This window comes from Hypanus sabinus, chromosome 16 (genome assembly GCF_030144855.1).
Source record: "Hypanus sabinus isolate sHypSab1 chromosome 16, sHypSab1.hap1, whole genome shotgun sequence".
Lineage (NCBI taxonomy): Eukaryota > Metazoa > Chordata > Chondrichthyes > Myliobatiformes > Dasyatidae > Hypanus > Hypanus sabinus.
In genome coordinates this window covers 34,634,627-34,651,704 of record NC_082721.1, presented here as the reverse complement: position 1 = coordinate 34,651,704, position 17,078 = coordinate 34,634,627, and the positions used below count along the sequence as shown (strand labels likewise).

General features: G+C 42.3%; 1 protein-coding gene across 1 annotated transcript; it reads left to right on the top strand.

Annotated features, from left to right (window-relative positions):
* Nucleotides 1-2,692: 2,692 nt before the first annotated feature.
* Nucleotides 2,693-12,388, top strand: rx1 (retinal homeobox gene 1). Its single transcript, XM_059990813.1, has 4 exons — nucleotides 2,693-2,756; nucleotides 3,066-3,330; nucleotides 5,774-6,024; nucleotides 11,176-12,388. The coding sequence occupies exons 2-4, from the start codon at nucleotides 3,090-3,092 to the stop codon at nucleotides 11,617-11,619; spliced, it is 936 nt and encodes a 311-aa protein (XP_059846796.1). The 5' UTR covers nucleotides 2,693-2,756; nucleotides 3,066-3,089; the 3' UTR covers nucleotides 11,620-12,388.
* The last annotated feature ends 4,690 nt before the right edge of the window (nucleotides 12,389-17,078 follow it).

The following is a 17,078-nucleotide window of genomic DNA, read 5'->3' as shown; positions in this document are numbered from 1 at the left end:
AAGCCACAATACATTCTGGCTTTGATACCACTGAAATAAATGCAAACATTCCAGGAAATCCTGAACTTGTCCCAAATTGAACCTCAATTTCCATTTTTTTTTCCATTTTCTTTTTCTCCTTTTCTAGAAACATAGAAACCCTACAGCACAATACAAGCCCTTTGGCCCACAAAGCTGTGCCAAACATGTCCTTAACTCAGAAATTACCTAGGGTTACCCATAGCCCTCTGTTTTTCTCTGACGATTAATTAGGGATCCCATTGATAGTGAAGCAGATCATAACGAATTGAAAGAAGACCTGACTAGTCAGGAAGTAGGAGGAGGAACAGCAAGTAGCGTGGTGCGTTTTGCACCACCAAGCCAGTGCAGGTCTTATTCTTTTAAAGCACATTTACCCCATCACCATCTTTCCAATATCAAGATTGTTGATATATTTTTTTGTTACTTCAACGTTAGTTTCAAAATACCCACCCAGTCTTATTTTACAATTGCATTAACATAAATTTCAAGATTATATTAACTTAAGAGAAAATCCCAGCTGCGCGGTAACGAAGGTTACGTGCGCCGGAGCATTTCAGTAACAGTGAGGCCGCGCACCCGCGCAGTTTAGAGGGAACAGTGATCCATTTTAATTGTATAGCATTCTCGGGTTGAATTTACTCTTTATAGTTGTTCTGTAAACCTGGAGAGGAATGGGCTCCGCCACGCTTCAGATACCCAAGATACACCGCACGATGAGCAATCACCAATAAGATCGGTGCAAAAAGCTTGTCATGACGGCGCCCCGACGACTCCACCAGGAGAGAAGGGCGCGCACACCCACAGAGTTATCCTATATATGATCAGAGTTTAATTAATCTTATTGGGCGGCACAGAGACAATTTACTGAAATGAACGAGGTGAATTGGGCTGTTCGGTCCATCGAATTTCTCTAGCACTTGATCATGGCTGATTTATTTTCCCTCTCAACCCCACTCGCCTGTCTTCTCCTCGTAACCTTTGACGCCGTTAGCAGTCAAGAACCTAATAGTCTCGGCTTTAAGTACAGTGCCCGTCTCCCTGCCTAATTCAGGGCGAATGGGGGCTCCAATGTTGCTTGTTGGTGCAGAAGGTCGTTGGGGATAATCTGTCTGGCATATAAACAAGGATTATTACCTTGTGGTAACAGTGCCGGGGAGTGGCATAAATCGAGGGGGTTTCCTTCCCTCTTTGGGCTTGATTCGCTGGCATATTGTTTGGGGGTGGTAGATGGTGAGGGGTATTTTACTGCCTTGCTTGATTACGGAGAAGTGGGAGGAAATACGAGGTCCCATGGGAGCCGGAAGTTGGTGCTTTTTCTTGTGTTTTACTTCGAACGATTTTATTTCATCCTGGAACATACTTCTCTAGTTTTCCTAAGTGAATGTAAAAGAAAACAAGTGAAGAATTGTGCGCTTTACTGTTTCCGATGGTGTACTGAATTCCAAGATGCAATATCCAATGTGACCCTCGCTGCAGTTCCGACGTCTTGTCAGGCCATTAACAGTCACCCTCCTGCGTGATTTCGGTACCTGTCTCTGCTCTTGTTCTGCGAGGTTGCTCTTGGCCTGATGGGGAAATCCTTATACATTTGGACACTTCCTATCCGCCGACCTGAAAATAAACAGTCATCTACGTTTAGGGAAGGTTAGCGTGGAAACAATTCCTGCGTCACAGTTTTCGAGACTGCGAAATGAAACGTAACCAGACAAGGAGCGCTATCACCTTCAAATTAACCCGAGCTATACTATTGAACCGGTGTCACAACTCCCTTGTTTCACCGCGGAACTAAGTCGATTTTTATATAAACTCACTTAGCAGGGTACTTTTAAAAGTTTTTTTATTCAAATAAACTTTCACCCTCATAACATCATGCACGGCCCTGTTTACGTTCGTCCAGTCTTTCTATACACTCACAGGGTTGTCAGTTATATACAGTTTGCACGCTTTGCTGAAGGAACTCCGTTACCAGTCACAGGGTTACAGAGATATCCCGTCATATCCAGTGAGAAGGACATCTGAGTGCACAACCAGCTATTCTTGACGTATTAAATGTTGAAACTATTAATTGCACGTCCGATAGACCTTTTGTAAGGAGAAGTTGGATTTCATTTCTGACACAAATACGGAGTGACTAACTTCTGTCAGATTTAAAATGCCAATGTCTTCGTTTACGCATATACCCCTTTGACTTTATTTGCTTTAATAAAGACTTCCAAAATAATTTCCACTCAGGTTATTCAGATTGAAACTGCACCGCTGCGGTTCAGTTAGAGATCAATCCCACTTCGGAGTTACCCTGAGTTTATGAAGTGCGTGCAGGAGTGGAGAAGGAAGGGGCTTCGTCCAACCTTAAGGTGTTGTATAAATATTTGATTCATATCCAACCCCTAGTGGTTATTTCCTACAGAGGTGAAGGCTTGTTAAAAGAACCCCTCCCTTTTCTCAAAATTGCAACTTGAAGTGAACCTGCAATGAATGCAGCTATAAAAAAAACTCCTGTCAATCACTGTCAAGAGGATGTCTTCTAATAATCAGATCCACTAATCCCCGGGGATTGCTTCTTTCTTCCCCAATACATCGACATCTGGGAAGTTTATATGATTGAGCAATCGCCGTTGGGAACGGTGTTGGGAGCTTCTGAAAGGCGCTGGGAAATAATCTGAGCTGGGGGGGGGGGCTGTATTTTAATGGAGGTTTTCAGAACTCCAAGAATTCCTCCCTTTATTTAATCGAAGGTAATTTTGTTTCTTTCCCATTTTAAAGACTATACACGAGCTTCTGGCGAGTCAATTAAAAGAAGACGCAAGGCTAATTCTACGGTTTTTAAAAAATGAGGTGGCTACCAATTTCTAACAATTTTAATTCAAAGTTCCTCATTTTCTTCATAATTTCGCTGGAGTTTTGTTGTCCTTATGATTTTACCCCTTTGACAGGTCAAAGATTGTACTTGCCAAAACAAGTAAGATACATCCGGATAAGATTTCGTTTGAGAGCCGTTTGCGATGAAATTGTAAGCGATATCCTGTTTTATTTTTGCTTTGTAGTCGGGATGCGTTCTTCCAGCCAAAATGGATTGCATGGACGAGAAATGCCTGATTCCAAGCAAGTTCCACGAAATGGTTAAGAGCCCAAGTGCCTGTTCGCGAGTTCACAGCATCGACGTGATCCTGGGATTTGCAAAGGATCAATCCCTGCTCAACTCTGCACCCCTCTCTTCCAAGTCCCTCCAGGAGACCGGGCAGTCCCAGCAGAGTGACCGCTACAGCCACGTCCCCTCCCTGGGCTCGGCTCGGCCAGGCACGCCGGACGGTAAGGTGGCATTTTCAACTTTCAGAACGCTGGCCTTAAACTTCGCGCAAATGAGTTTTATGTAGAACGGGTAAAATAAAAGCGACGTTGAATTTTATCGCCGTTCACGTGTATTCTTTTTATACAAAACATTTTGCTAATTAAAAGAAAATAAGACCAATCTCCATGCGAATGAGTGCAAATACCCTGCACTACTGAAACTCTCAGCGCGGTAGAGATACTGCAGGAGTGATTTGTTCATCGCATACTAGATATTTCATATTGCAGTTAAATGTTCCCCACATGGCTTATATTCTCACGAACTTTATATATAAAAATAGACTACATCATCATTTAATCTTACAATAATTACATTTAAAATTTATTATCTTAAAACAGGACTTAAAAAAGAACTTTCTACTAAAGTCTGACAGGTTAAGTCTATACTGCCGTTGCTGCCTCACAGCGCCAGAGATCCGGGTTCAAACCTGACCTTAAGTGTTGTCTGTGTGGAGTTTGCATGTTCTCCCCGCGACCTCGAGGCTTTTTTTTTCTCTGGGTGATCCAATCTCCTTTCACACCCCAAAGATACTGCGGGCCAGTAGGTTAATTGGTGGCTGCAAATTGCCCCTAGTGTGTAGGCGAGTGGTAGAATGGGGGGGGGGGCTGTTGGTAGAATGTGAAGAGCATAGGAGGATTCATATACCTAGATGGGAGCAATGGTCAGAGCGGGCTCGTGTTTGCGTGCTGGATCGCTCTATGACTTTAAGCAAAGGGAAATCGTTTAAGTAATCGTTCACTTGCGCGCCCGGTCTTTTATTTGAAACTGACGGAGTTAAGTACAATATCTTCGGGTGAAAGGGCTTTAGTTGAAAAAAAATCAGAGCCCTCTGTGTGTGCGTCATCTTTATAAAAATAGAAAATAATTCCCATGTTGACATTTCGAGAGGCAATTTAACAAATGTAATCGCCGTGATTGCGCAAGCACGTTATAATAAACCTTAGATCTGGAGGAGGTGCTGGTTGGTCACAGAGCGGAGAGCACACCTGTCGAATTCAGAGACTCTACACTTTAGAGAAAGTTTGTGGGGAAAAAAATCTGGTGGCCTTCCTCTTATTGACACGATTAGTAAATTGCCATGTATAAAATTAGAGGCAATTTATTCCAACAATACAGCCTAAATCTAGAAATACTAAAACTCACAGGAAGGAGGGCGGGGCTTATGTACCAGCTCGCCCCGCTTCAGGTTCCTAGCTGAACCAGATCTCGCTCCGAATTTCCCTTCGGTACAATCAATATCTTTGTTCTGCACTCAAATTGGGGATGCGCACTGCTAATGCTTTTTTAAAACTCTGTAATTAAATTTGAGAGCATAAAGAATTATACTTTGAAATGTATAGGCAGCACTTAAGGTCGAACAAAGTTCATTCAGTTATCATGACATTAATCGTCGCACGGACGCAAATTTCTGATACATTTTAGTTCATTTGCCAAACTTGTTGATTGTCGGAGTTCATTTATTCCCATTCCAATGCCATGCAGTGTGTTAGCCTCTTGTAAGCAAGTCCTCTAGACTAAAGTGATATTGTGGGATATATTGCCGCGTTTGTTTAATTTTGAGCTCTTTGTCTCTTTGCTTTTGTTGTGGTCTCGGGGCTTTGTTTTGATTTCCTCTGGGTGAGCTTACTCGATTTCTGGTCCCAGTTTCGTGGCATCTTCCACACGACTGCAATCATTTTGTTTCCACGTGGAGCCAAGATTTTTTTAAAAAAGAAAGGAAATATAAGGAGGGAGGATAAACTGGGGGACAGTAGCTGAGCATCTGGTCCGTCTTGAAGGGTCGGTGGTCAAGGCCTCGAACCGTGGGTTACCAACCCCCCCCCCTCCACCCCCCATGCTCATAAACAGAGTTCAGTTCTAATCACCATTCAAATCAAATCAGCTGGCGAGGCGTGTGGGAAACAAGCGGGCCAGGAAGTTTGCGATCAAGTCGCTTTTCAGAAAATTACAAATCGATGTAACCCATTTCCAAAGGCTGATTTGCCATTGAGGCTATTGTTCTTTCCCATGAAACCATTCCCGATAAAGTGAGTGTGTGCGAGACGACTTCAGAATCAAACAGCATCCGATCTGGAGGTCGGATACCTGAATGTGAAGCGGATCTGTGTTGTGGGAATCTACTGAATGATAAGTTAAACAGAACCTGTAATGACTAGCGTTGTGTTTTCAGGACTTGAAGCGAGTTGAGAATGTGGGAGAATAACATGAGGTTTAATGTAAGTGAATGACGTTTGGTATGGACGCCGTGGACTGACAGATGTTTCCACGCAGCATCTTTAGGACGCTGATTAACTTTCTGTCCCTTCACCTCGATTCTGAGAGGGAATGATATTTAGCTTGGTTTAGCTTCCAAACTTTGGGAGATGATTTCTGCCCTGTTAATTCTGTGTTGGTCTTCCTTAGGTTCTGGCCTGTTCTTGAGCAAATGCAGAGAGGATCTGGGTGAGTTCGGTAGCTCTACCGCACGTCAGGAGGAAGCTGGTCTGGACATGGACGAGGAGCCGCCGAAGAAGAAGCACCGAAGAAACCGAACAACCTTCACCACCTATCAGCTCCACGAGTTGGAGAGGGCGTTCGAGAAGTCCCACTACCCCGATGTGTACAGCAGGGAGGAGCTGGCTATGAAGGTCAACTTGCCGGAGGTCCGAGTCCAGGTGAGTCAGGGGAAGGAGCCAAACAGGGAACCGACCCCACGCTGGTAGAGCCGGACGAGAGAGTCCAGTCTGGAACAAACTGGTGAAGGAACTCAGCGGTCAAACGTGAGTTCCTCTAGCAGTTTGGCTTTTTTTTTTAATATATGCTGGACAGAAACTGTCCTCCTGCACGAGAAGGAGAGAGGTGGAGAAAACAAGAGGGGAAATGAGACGGAAAATTGAAATAAGCAGGGATTAAACCCAACCAGCGAGGATAAGCACAGGGCTAAAACGTTCAAAACAAGAGAGGTCAGAAAAAGAAAGAAAATTGAGAATAAAAATATGAAAATAAAATTAAGAATGTTTATTATTTCAGAATAAAGAATGGAAGAGTGCTAGTGATAAAATGATGCAGAAATGTCGATGATACCCGAATCACTACAAGGAAAAGGTCACGGTAATGCCTGGGACATGTTTGCACTTGAAATCACGCATTGTTTCCAAATCCAATTATAACATGCTCCGAGTGCTAGTAAATTATCAGGGCATCTCAGACAATTAACGTTTCCAGCTGATGCCCTTCATCTACCCTGGAAACGAAAGGGGAAGAAACCCGAATAGAAAGGTGGGGAAGGGGAAGGGGTCGCAACTGGCAGGTAATTGGCGAAACCAGGTGAGGTGGAAGGTGAATGGAGGGGGAGAGGAATGAGGTAAGAAGTTGGGAGGTGATGGAGGGAAGAGGAAGCTGAGGAAGAAGCAATCTCATACCTGAGGACAGTAGACCATGGAAGAAAGGGAAGGAGGAGGGGCCGCAGAGGGAGGTGATAGGCAGATGAGGAGAAGAGGAGAGAGACGGGAACCAGAATGGGGGAAAAAAAGAGAGAACGGGGAGGGATGTGGAGAATTACTGGAAGTTAGAGAAATCAACATTTATGCCATCAGGTTGCAAGCTATGCAGAAGGAGTATCAGGTTTTGTTGCTCCAACTTGAGAGTTGCCTCATTGTGGAAGCAGAAGGTGCCATGGACAGACCTGACAGAACGGGAAATTCCCATCTCCTTCTCCTTAGTTAAAGAATGGGGGTTCCCATCGATGCTGCCCTCACCTGCATCTCCATTTCTCACACATCTGCCCTCATCCCATCCTCCCATTGTCATAATAGCACCAGGGTTCCCTTTCTCCTTGCCTTCTACCCCATGAGTCTCCATATCCACAGAATCATAGAAAACCTACCGCACAATACGGGCCCTTCGGCCCACAATCATGTCCCTGCCTTAGAAGTTACTAGGCTTACACATCACCCTCTATTTTTCTAAGCTCCATGTACCTATCCAAAATTCTCTTAAAAGACCCTACTGTATCCAACTCCACCACCATTGCCAGCAGCCCATTCCACACACTCACCACTCTCTGAGTAAAAAAACACCCCTGACATCTCCTCTGTACCTAATCCCCAGCATCTTAAAGATGTGTCCTCTTGTGGCAACCATTTCAGCCCTGGGAAAAAGCCTCTGACTATCCACATGATCAATGCCTCTCATCATCTTAAACACCTCTTTCAGGTCACTTCTCATCCTCCGTCGCTCCAAGGAGAAAAGGCCGAGTTCACTCAACCTTTTTTCATAAGGCATCCAGCACATCGTTCTCCATAAATTCTGCCATCTACAATGGGATCCTACCACTAAACACATCTTTCCTTTCCCCCACTCTCTACTTTCTATGGGGATCACTCTCTACATGCTCCCTTGTCCACTCATCCTTCCCCACTCATCTCCTTCCTGGCACTGCTCCTTGCAAGTGGGACAAGTGTTACACCTGCCCCTACACCTCCTCCCTCACCATCATTCAGGACTCCAAACAGTCCTTGCACGTGAAGTGACACCTGTCTGTAAGGGTCATCTATTGTATCAGAGTTCCAGGTGTGGCTTTCTCTGCATTGGTGAGACATGGCATAGATTGGTAGACCACTTCAATGAGCACCTTCACTTTGTCACAAAAGGCAGAATTTCCCAGTGGCCACCATTTCAACTTGACTTCCCATCTTGACATGTCTGTCCATGGCCTCTTCTACTGCTATTGAGGCCACACTCAGGTTGAATGAAGGGAAGAAGTAGTTCCTAAAATGTTGAGTGTTGAATGTTGCTATACCTTCCCTCCCCCCCCATGGTAGTAATGAGAAAAGGGCATGTTCTGGGTGACAAGTGTCCTTAAATGGTGAATGCTACCTTCTTGAGGCATCGCTTTTTGAAGATCCTTGATGGTAGGGAGGGACGTGTGCATGATGAGTCTAGAACCCTGTGCAGCCTCTTTTTATCTTGCACATTGGAGTTTCCATTTTCGGTGTAATGCAACAGAATGCTGTCTGCTGTACAGCTGTAGACATTTGCTGGTCTTTGGTGTCATATCAAATCTCCTCAGACTCCTAATGAAGTACAGTCACTGCCACAGAGTGGGAAATGATCAGGGAAAATGATCTGGCGAATGAGTAGTAGTTGATGCCACTAATGAGTTGAGAAACTTTGCTCAATTTCTCAGGTCTCTCCTCTCTGCAAAACAATGTTATGATTTGTGGCCACTATTATCCAAATGCCTGGAACACTCAAGAAAAAATACTTACACAGGCTGTCTCAAGGTACATCCCTGGGTCAGCTGGGCAGTCACCACAACCTGCTCGCTGCAGGTACACTGCAGACTGGGCCACAATCTACTGAATGGACAAACGGCTGAGTAGCAAATGACATACTGGACTGAGGCTGATAACTACTGAAGTGGACCCCATCAGAAAGCTGCCCCTAGGAGAAGGGTGAACTCCTGATCCTGATACACAACCTAAGACACTGGTGAATGTTGTATTTCAACTAGGCATTGATTATCTCTGACACCTTTCGCACACCCCAATTAGCTGATTTAACATTCACTTTGTTTGTGCACATATAAAGGATCTTTTCCCTGCAATTAAGAGGAGATGAAAGTTTCTGACATCTCAATTAAGAATAAATGACCTTCCTCTTTCAGACTTGCAACAACACCAGGAGCTCACTCTAGGGCTTTGCATCAGACTCTCAACCCAACAATGTTGTACTAATGCGTGATTAAACTTATCATTTGAAGACTATCCCTTTATTTCAATTAATGCAATCTCAGATATTTCAAATAGCAAGACCCTACAGCGGGTAGTGAGGTCAGCTGAGAAGATCATCGGGGTCTCTCTTCCCGCTATCATGGACATTTACACTAAACGCTGCATCTGCAAAAGAAACAGCATTATGAAGGACCCCATGCACCCATCATACAATCTCTTCTCCCTCCTGCCGTCTGGGAAAAGGCTCCAAAGTATTCGGGCTCTCACGACCAGACTATATAACAGTTTCTTCCCCCAAGCTATCAGATTCCTCAATACCCAGAGCCTGGACTGACACCTTGCCCTACTGTCCTGTTTATTATTTATTGTAATACTGGTACTGTTTTTGTGCACTTTATGCAGTCCAGTGTAGGTCTGTAGTCTAGTGTAGCTTTCTCTGTGTTGTTCTATTACGTAGTTCAGTCTAGTTTTTGTACTGTGTCATGTGAACCATGGTCCTGAAAAATTTTGTCTCATTTTTACTATGCACTGTACCAGCAGTTATGGTCAAAATGACAATATAAGTTGACTTGACTTGACTTATATTTGAAAGCAGAATTGGACAGGAACACAGATACCTTTTTGTTAAATCTGTTTGCATAAGGTTGGGGCTTGCCACAATATCTTGTTGAGTCAGATATCATGGCATTTTTTTCTAGGGCAAATTAGAATAAATCCTAGACTGTGCAGAGATAATTTGTTTGCAATACATTCGGGATTGCGTTATCCAAAACACAGCACAAGTGCTAAGGGCAGAATGGCCACTCTCTGCGGTACAAGTTCCTGCAGTCGATCACTAAGCTGAGAGTTCTCCCACTTGCTTTCTCAGGGAGGTTCAGCTAGTTCAACTCATGGTTGATTTTGAACCTGATGGTCTTCAGTCTGTATAATTTGACAGCTCACCCACTGCATGATGGGGGAACATACCTTAGAATACATAGTGAACAATTTGCTGTATGAAGCCATATGTTAGGTGGAGCTAAAACTCATCAAGTATTTATTTTATGGAGGTGTGCAGTCCATAATTAAATCCCTATAATGCAATTTGCCTTGTACACTCAGGCATGATTTCCCTGTGACACAATGGGTGAGGCTGTTAAATTATACAGACCAAAAGCTGCTGGGCTCAAGATCTGCCATGTGCTGAATCAAATGGTGAGAGCTTTTAGCACCCTGAAATGGGATAGACTACAGAAGCCTGTACAGAAAGGATTCCTTCTGCTCTTTGTACTTGTGCCATCCCTTTCATAAAACAACCTGATTCTACTATCAATCCTTTCTCCATTGCCTTGGATCATATTCCATCTTTCTTAAAAGATGCTGTGACCTCTAGTTCAACAAGGTCCTGTGCAAAATATTTTGCACTTTGTATCTGCAAATAATGATTTTTCACCAGCCTCTTTACTAACAGCTGTAAACAAATGACCTCTCCCTCTTGAGTTGCTAGCCCGAGATAGATTTTGGTAACTGATGTATTTCAGAATTTCAGTGGGATCTCGGGTCTCTTCGCAAAACAACAATATCCCATTGCCAACACCAGCCTCTGCTGCACTTTCCTACTAGCTTTGATATTTCATAGACAGAAGCATAACTCCACACATAGCATTCTAATCATGGCTTAACTGTTGTTGTACTAATTTATCTTTAGCTCATTACACTGGCACTCAACACAATTTTTATAGCTTCCTTTCTTCCTGCATTCCCACATGGTGAATTATATCTTTAAATGCTTGGGTTTATTTATTGTCCTTCTGTGTTTAGCTATTAAACAGAACTAGAAAGCCAGCCAATATTTCCAGCTTCAATCACTATAAACTGGTTTCTAAAGGAAGTGTGCTGGTAAGAGGAGATGACTGGTTTAAGCAAAGCCCTATGGTACAGACATGTAAAACCAACCAAAGATCATGGAAATGTATCACCAACATGATTTTGGATTTTCAGCAGAAAGGGTCAGAAGTTTGGAGTAGGATCCTGAAAAGGGTGGGGTAGTCTGTGCATCAAATATCCTGCGTAAATCAATACTTCAAAATTTCTTTCTTTTAAAAATCACAGGTGTGGTTTCAAAACAGGAGGGCAAAGTGGAGAAGACAAGAGAAAATTGAGGCCAGCACGATGAAGTTGCATGATTCTCCCATGCTGTCCTTCAACAGACCACCAATGCCCTCCAGTGTCGGACCCATGAGCAATTCCCTCCCCCTGGATCCCTGGTTGACATCTCCCATTTCTAATGCAACCTCCATCCACAGTATACCGGGCTTCATGGGGGCACCTCAAGGCTTGCAGACCAGTTACTCGGGTCACACATTCTTAAACTCCCCTCCACCAATGGCCCAGACAATGCAGTCCATTGGACCTCCGACTTACCAGTGTGCAACAACATTTGTTGACAAGTATCCTTTGGAAGATGCAGACCAGAGAAGTTCTAGCATTGCCTCCTTAAGGATGAAAGCCAAGGAGCACATTCAGTCCATTGACAAAAGCTGGCAACCCATCTGACAGAACAATATGAAATGAGGACCAATTGTAATCTGACAAATTCCAGGTTGGAATATTGATGTGATGGATTCCTCCAGTTTCTACATGACTTCGTATAATTATGGACCAGTAGTCATGACAACAAATGCCTACATCTTGAATGCTATTGGCATAACCGGCATCATTTGAGATACAATACCAATTGTGACTGGACTTAGATACAAGCCAAAGGATGAACTTTATCTTTTCATTAATTAAGGTGATAATTTTGTGCTAAGGGAATTTCCCATTTTCTACAGTTTTTCACTATTGTGAGGTTATAGCAAAATGTTGTCTTCCATTCCTATCCCAAATAGATATGTTCAGATATGTAGCTATGTGCAATTTTTTTTTACCGTTATTGAGGAACCTAGGCAAAGGACCAAACACCCATAGTGCAGGACACTGCCAAGGTTATAAGGAATAGAAAAGGAGATGAGCAAAGACATAGTTAGGAGACACCAGGAGTTCTAAAGGCTTGTAGGTTATAGAATGTTAATTTCCACATTATGATCATAGTACATGTGGAGACCAGAAGGAGATAATATGAAGGTCTTCTTTTATTTCAGCATAAGGAGATGAAAAGAAGATTGTTTGATCTTTCACATCGTGTTGTCTTAAAGATTGTTTAAAAAAAGCATTTATTGCTTGAAAAGAACTGTCAACTTTAGCCAATGAAAAACTTTTACAGTACTTGCTCATTGGGTCTTAAATTTGACTTCTTGCAAATAAATCTTATTTTGAATCTCAAGCAGAGGCTTTCTAGAATGTTGGTGAACAACGCTGTAAAAGTAGCACATAAATCAGCAAAGTTGTTGGATTGTTGACACACAGTTACTTGAGCATTTGATACACTGGAAATACATGATATTATTCTCCCAGATACATTCAAATATAGTTTTTATAGGTGGCTTTGAACTTGATTTTTTGCACTGACCAAAATGAGATCCGTTAGAGCAGGGGACTGTTATTAGTTTCCATGTAGCACACAGCACTGGTGCAACACATTTAGATACAAGGAAAAATATGAAAACAGGTCTAGCGCACTAATTCTATTTGTTAGATAAATCATGACTCCCTGCTATTTATCCTTGAGGCCCTAGTTGAATGTAAAGTGTTCAGGGAACTCCTGGGGATTTGAAAGGACCTTATATAAGTACATGATTGCAATGAACTTGCTGGTTTTAGGAGATCTTCCTCAATTTTTGGATATTTAATGACAGTAACATGCAAAACACCAATAGGATTTTGTCACAAATATAGTCTTAAATACATTTTAAGAAATAACTTGTTTGGAATAAATACTCTTAAAGTTTTTTTATGGAGAAATTAGTATAAAAGGGAAACAGGGATAAGCACTGATTGTTTCAAATATCATAACTTATGCAGTTTCCATTGGGCATTGGAGAAGGTCCAAAGGAAGTTCATGAGAATGATCCCAGGAATTAAATGGTTAATGTATGAGGAACGTTTGAAGTTTAGAAGAATGGGGTGGGGGGCGGCGGATGGAATCTCATTGAAAGCTATCAAATATTAAAAGGCCTAAGTGGAGTGTACATGGAGAGAATGTTTCCTACAGAGGGAGAGTCTAGGAGCATAGGACACAGCCTCAGAATAGAAGGACATCCTTTGGAACAGACATGAGGAAGAATTTAATTGGACAGGGAGTGGTGAATCTGTGGAATTCATTGGTACAGGTGGTAGTGGAGGCCAAGTCATTGTGTATATCTGAAGTGGAGATCAATAGGTTCTTGATTAGTAAGGACGTCAAAAGAAAGGGGTTGAGAGGGATAAAAATTAACTATGATTGAATGTTGGAGCAGACTCGATGGGCTGAATGGCCTAATTCTGCCCTTGTGTCTTATGGCTTTAAATGAAGTACAAGAGTAATGTCCTAAGAGAAATACTGATTGTTATAAGCAGAACCAGGACAGTGAGTGTTTACATTCAAGCCTAGGATTTGCTTAAGGTCTCCCAGAATTATAAGCTACTACAATATTGGTAATAAGGTCAATAATACTGTTTATACTGGACATTAGCATCTTCCTATTTCTTGTCATCCAAATCCATCAACACACAGAACATCCCTCAACACTCTTATGAACTTTTCCTGCTTCTCCTCAATGCAGGTGTTCTTTTCACATTAGGTACTCATTGAAGTAATAAATTGCACATTCTGTCACTTTATGGATAAAGAATTTCCTTCTGAGTTTGTTTTCAGATTAACAACAGGCTCTCATATTCTTATGATTCCTAGTTTGGGTCTCATTGAGAGCAGAACCAACTCTGTTAAACACTGTTGTATACCTAAAGGTCTTCAGTAGGTCATTCCACAGTCCCAACATGATCACTCGTACTTGTAAAGCTCCTGGGAAACTATTTTGCTTGTCCTTTGCATAATATAGAGACTGGAGCCGCTCAACATCCTCTGTGCTGTTCTAAAGGTTTTTGGATTTATTAATAAGGGACTTTGCTTACTTTTTTTAGTGGAATTATTAAACTATGTCATTTCCATATCTCAATTTTGACACTTAATTTGTAAGGTATAAGTGATTTCCTTATTCCTCCTATCAAAATCTACTGAAAAGCATTTGTCAATTAGACACCACCTGTGGAAGATCACTCCTGTGTGTTGTCACAGATGTCTTCTTTATTATCTACACCCTTAAATTAGACATCAACGACTAACTTGAAATTATACTTACGATTCTGAGTCCACACTGTTAATGTAAATGGTTCCAGCACCTGTCCTTGTTGGATACAAATTGAGTATCGATCTTTAGCTCCATTTTAGTCCTTTACCTTGATGTCACTTTGCTATTTCTTTCTTGATTTTACAAGTCTCAAAGTTCTAAGTCAGAATCTGAATCAGGTTTAATATCACTGGCCTGTGTGGTGAAATTTGTTGTTCTGTAACAGCAGTACATTGCAATTCATATTAATAAAAACTGAATTACAGTAAAATATAAAGTTACATCAAATAATTAGTGCAAAAAGAGGAAAACAAAGTGGTGAGGTAGTGTTCATGGGTTCAATGTCCATTCAGAAATCTGATGGTAGATGGGAAGGAGCTGTTCCTGAATCATTGAGTGTGTGCCTTCAGTCTCCTGAAGGTAGCAATGATGAGAGGGTATGAGCTGGGTAATAGGGGGTTCTTAATGATGGATGTCACCTTTCTGAGGCATTGCTCCTTGAAGAAGCCCTGGATGCTGGGGAGACTAGTGCCATGATGGAGCTGACTGAGTTTACAACTTTATGCAGCTTATTTCGATCCTGTGTACTGGCCCCCTACCATATAGTGATGCAGCCATTTGGAATGCTCCCCACTGTAGAGCTGTAGGAACTTGCCAGCGTCTTTGATGACATACCAAATTTCCTCAAACTCCTATTGAGGTATAGCTGCTGTTGCGCCTTCTCTGTAACTACATCAATAACTGCAGGAACTGTTCACCTTTTCTACTTCAGACCCCTCTATGAGGACTAGTGTGGAGTCTACAAGGCTTTCACAAAAGCTTAACAAAATCTTAGAATTCAGAATGTATTACTAAATTTCCCTTAGTGCTGCTGTTCAAATTCAAATGTTTCTTATAAACAACAAATCCCTCGGTACTTTTGATGATTTGTGCATTTTACTTTTCGCTTCTAGCTGTTCCCTACTACATTTCTGTATGAGAATTCCATTATCTTTTCCACAATGAACATTGACATTTAATCAATAGTTCCATGGACATGTTTTAATGTCATTTTTATACAAATGATCCACATTGACTTTACAATTGCCAGGTAAAAGATGGGGAAAAGGTTACAGGATGCTGCAAAACATCTGCCCAAGAGATACCATTCATCCTTATTAGTGCCAATGCAGGATATACATTGATATCCAGCGTTCCCTTTAATGCATGACGAAGTTGAGCTTGGTACATATCATATGTATGAAGGAGGCTGCCCATCACCTCCTTATGGTGTCCCCTCCCTACCCTTTCTTCCACGGTCTTCTTCTATCAGATTCCTTCTACTTCTTCAGCATTTTTACCTCTTCCATCTATCACCTCTCATTTTCTTACTTGGTACCGTCTCCTCCAGTTACCTGGCTTCCCCCTCACCTGGTTTCACCTATCACCTGCCAACTTGTACACCCTCTCCTCCCCACCACCTTCTTATTCTGGCTTCTTTGCCCTTTTTTTCTGGTCCTGACTATTTATTTTCTTCCATGGATGTTGCCTGCTCAAGGAGTGATGCTGAGATAAACTATCAACTATGACTGTGTTGAGCGACAGAGCAGACACAAAGGACCAGTTAGATAGTCTTGGACCTTGGAAGTATATACATGTCTTGTTGAGGTAGGTGATAGGACAGAATATCCAGAGGTTTGAACAGAACATCCAGAGGTTTTCTTGATTTTGTTTGGAGACCAAAAAGAAATAATTCAGAATTTTCACTACAGAAGAAGGTTGGGGTGGTTAGGAAGAATCCACAACCAACCCTCTTCCAAATAATTTTTATTTCTTACCATTTATTTGATGTAAGTTCTGGTGATTTTGTGTCCATTTAAAAATCTACAAAATGTATACAAATGCATCATCATCATCATGTGATGGTCGATCATGGTCTTTGACCATGATTGTTTTGGCAAATTTTTCTACAGAAATGGTTTACCATTGCCTTCTTCAAGGCACTGTCTTTACAAGATGGGTGACCCCAGCTGTTATCAATACTCTTCAAGGGTTTTCTGCCTGACGTCAGTGGATGCATAACCAGGACTTGTGATCTTCACCAGCCGCACATATGACCATCTACCAGCTTCTCCCATGGCTTCACGTGACCCTGATCTGGGGCTAAGCAGGTGTTACACCTTGCCCATGGGTGGCCTACAGGCTAGCGGATGGAAAGAGCACCTTACCCCTCCTTCGGTAGCGACATATCTCCAGCCCGCCACTCATATAAAAACACAGTACAGCTAAATAACACAGTGAATTCAACCAGATTGGTAAACTGGAGAACTCAGAGTCACCTACAGGCAATGAGTGGACAGACTGGAATCAGGCAGAGAGATCTCAGGTAGAAAGGAGGGGGAACACCTGTCACAGTTAGAAACAGGATGGAGGTAAAAACATCAACATTTTAGAATCTGAATTGATGAGTAAGAATCTGCCAATTCTCGATCATGTTTGGCAGAACTGGGGAGGGGAGTGGAAGAGGAAGACATCAACATCTCTTCTGCTTTTGGCATTTTCCCATGAACCCAGGGATCTTGTGCTCAGTGCAGTTCCCTCAATACTATTGCCAATTCCACTCCAATTCTTTACCCACCAGCAAAGAGAGTGATTGAAGCGAACAAAGACAATGCCTTCTATTTATAGAGCACCTTGAACTTCACTAAATACAATTGATTAATATTTGAGGAAGGGACCAAGCCAAACTCTGACAAAATTGCAGTCATG

What these genes read in the sequence shown, in the direction of transcription:
- rx1 (XM_059990813.1), top strand. Translation starts at nt 3,090, where the DNA reads ATGGATTGCATGGACGAGAAATGCCTGATTCCAAGCAAGTTCCACGAA. An exon ending in TCGGCCAGGCACGCCGGACG is followed by an intron (nt 3,331 to 5,773) that starts GTAAGGTGGCAT and finishes GGTCTTCCTTAG; the next exon opens with GTTCTGGCCTGTTCTTGAGC. An exon ending in TGCCGGAGGTCCGAGTCCAG is followed by an intron (nt 6,025 to 11,175) that starts GTGAGTCAGGGG and finishes TAAAAATCACAG; the next exon opens with GTGTGGTTTCAAAACAGGAG.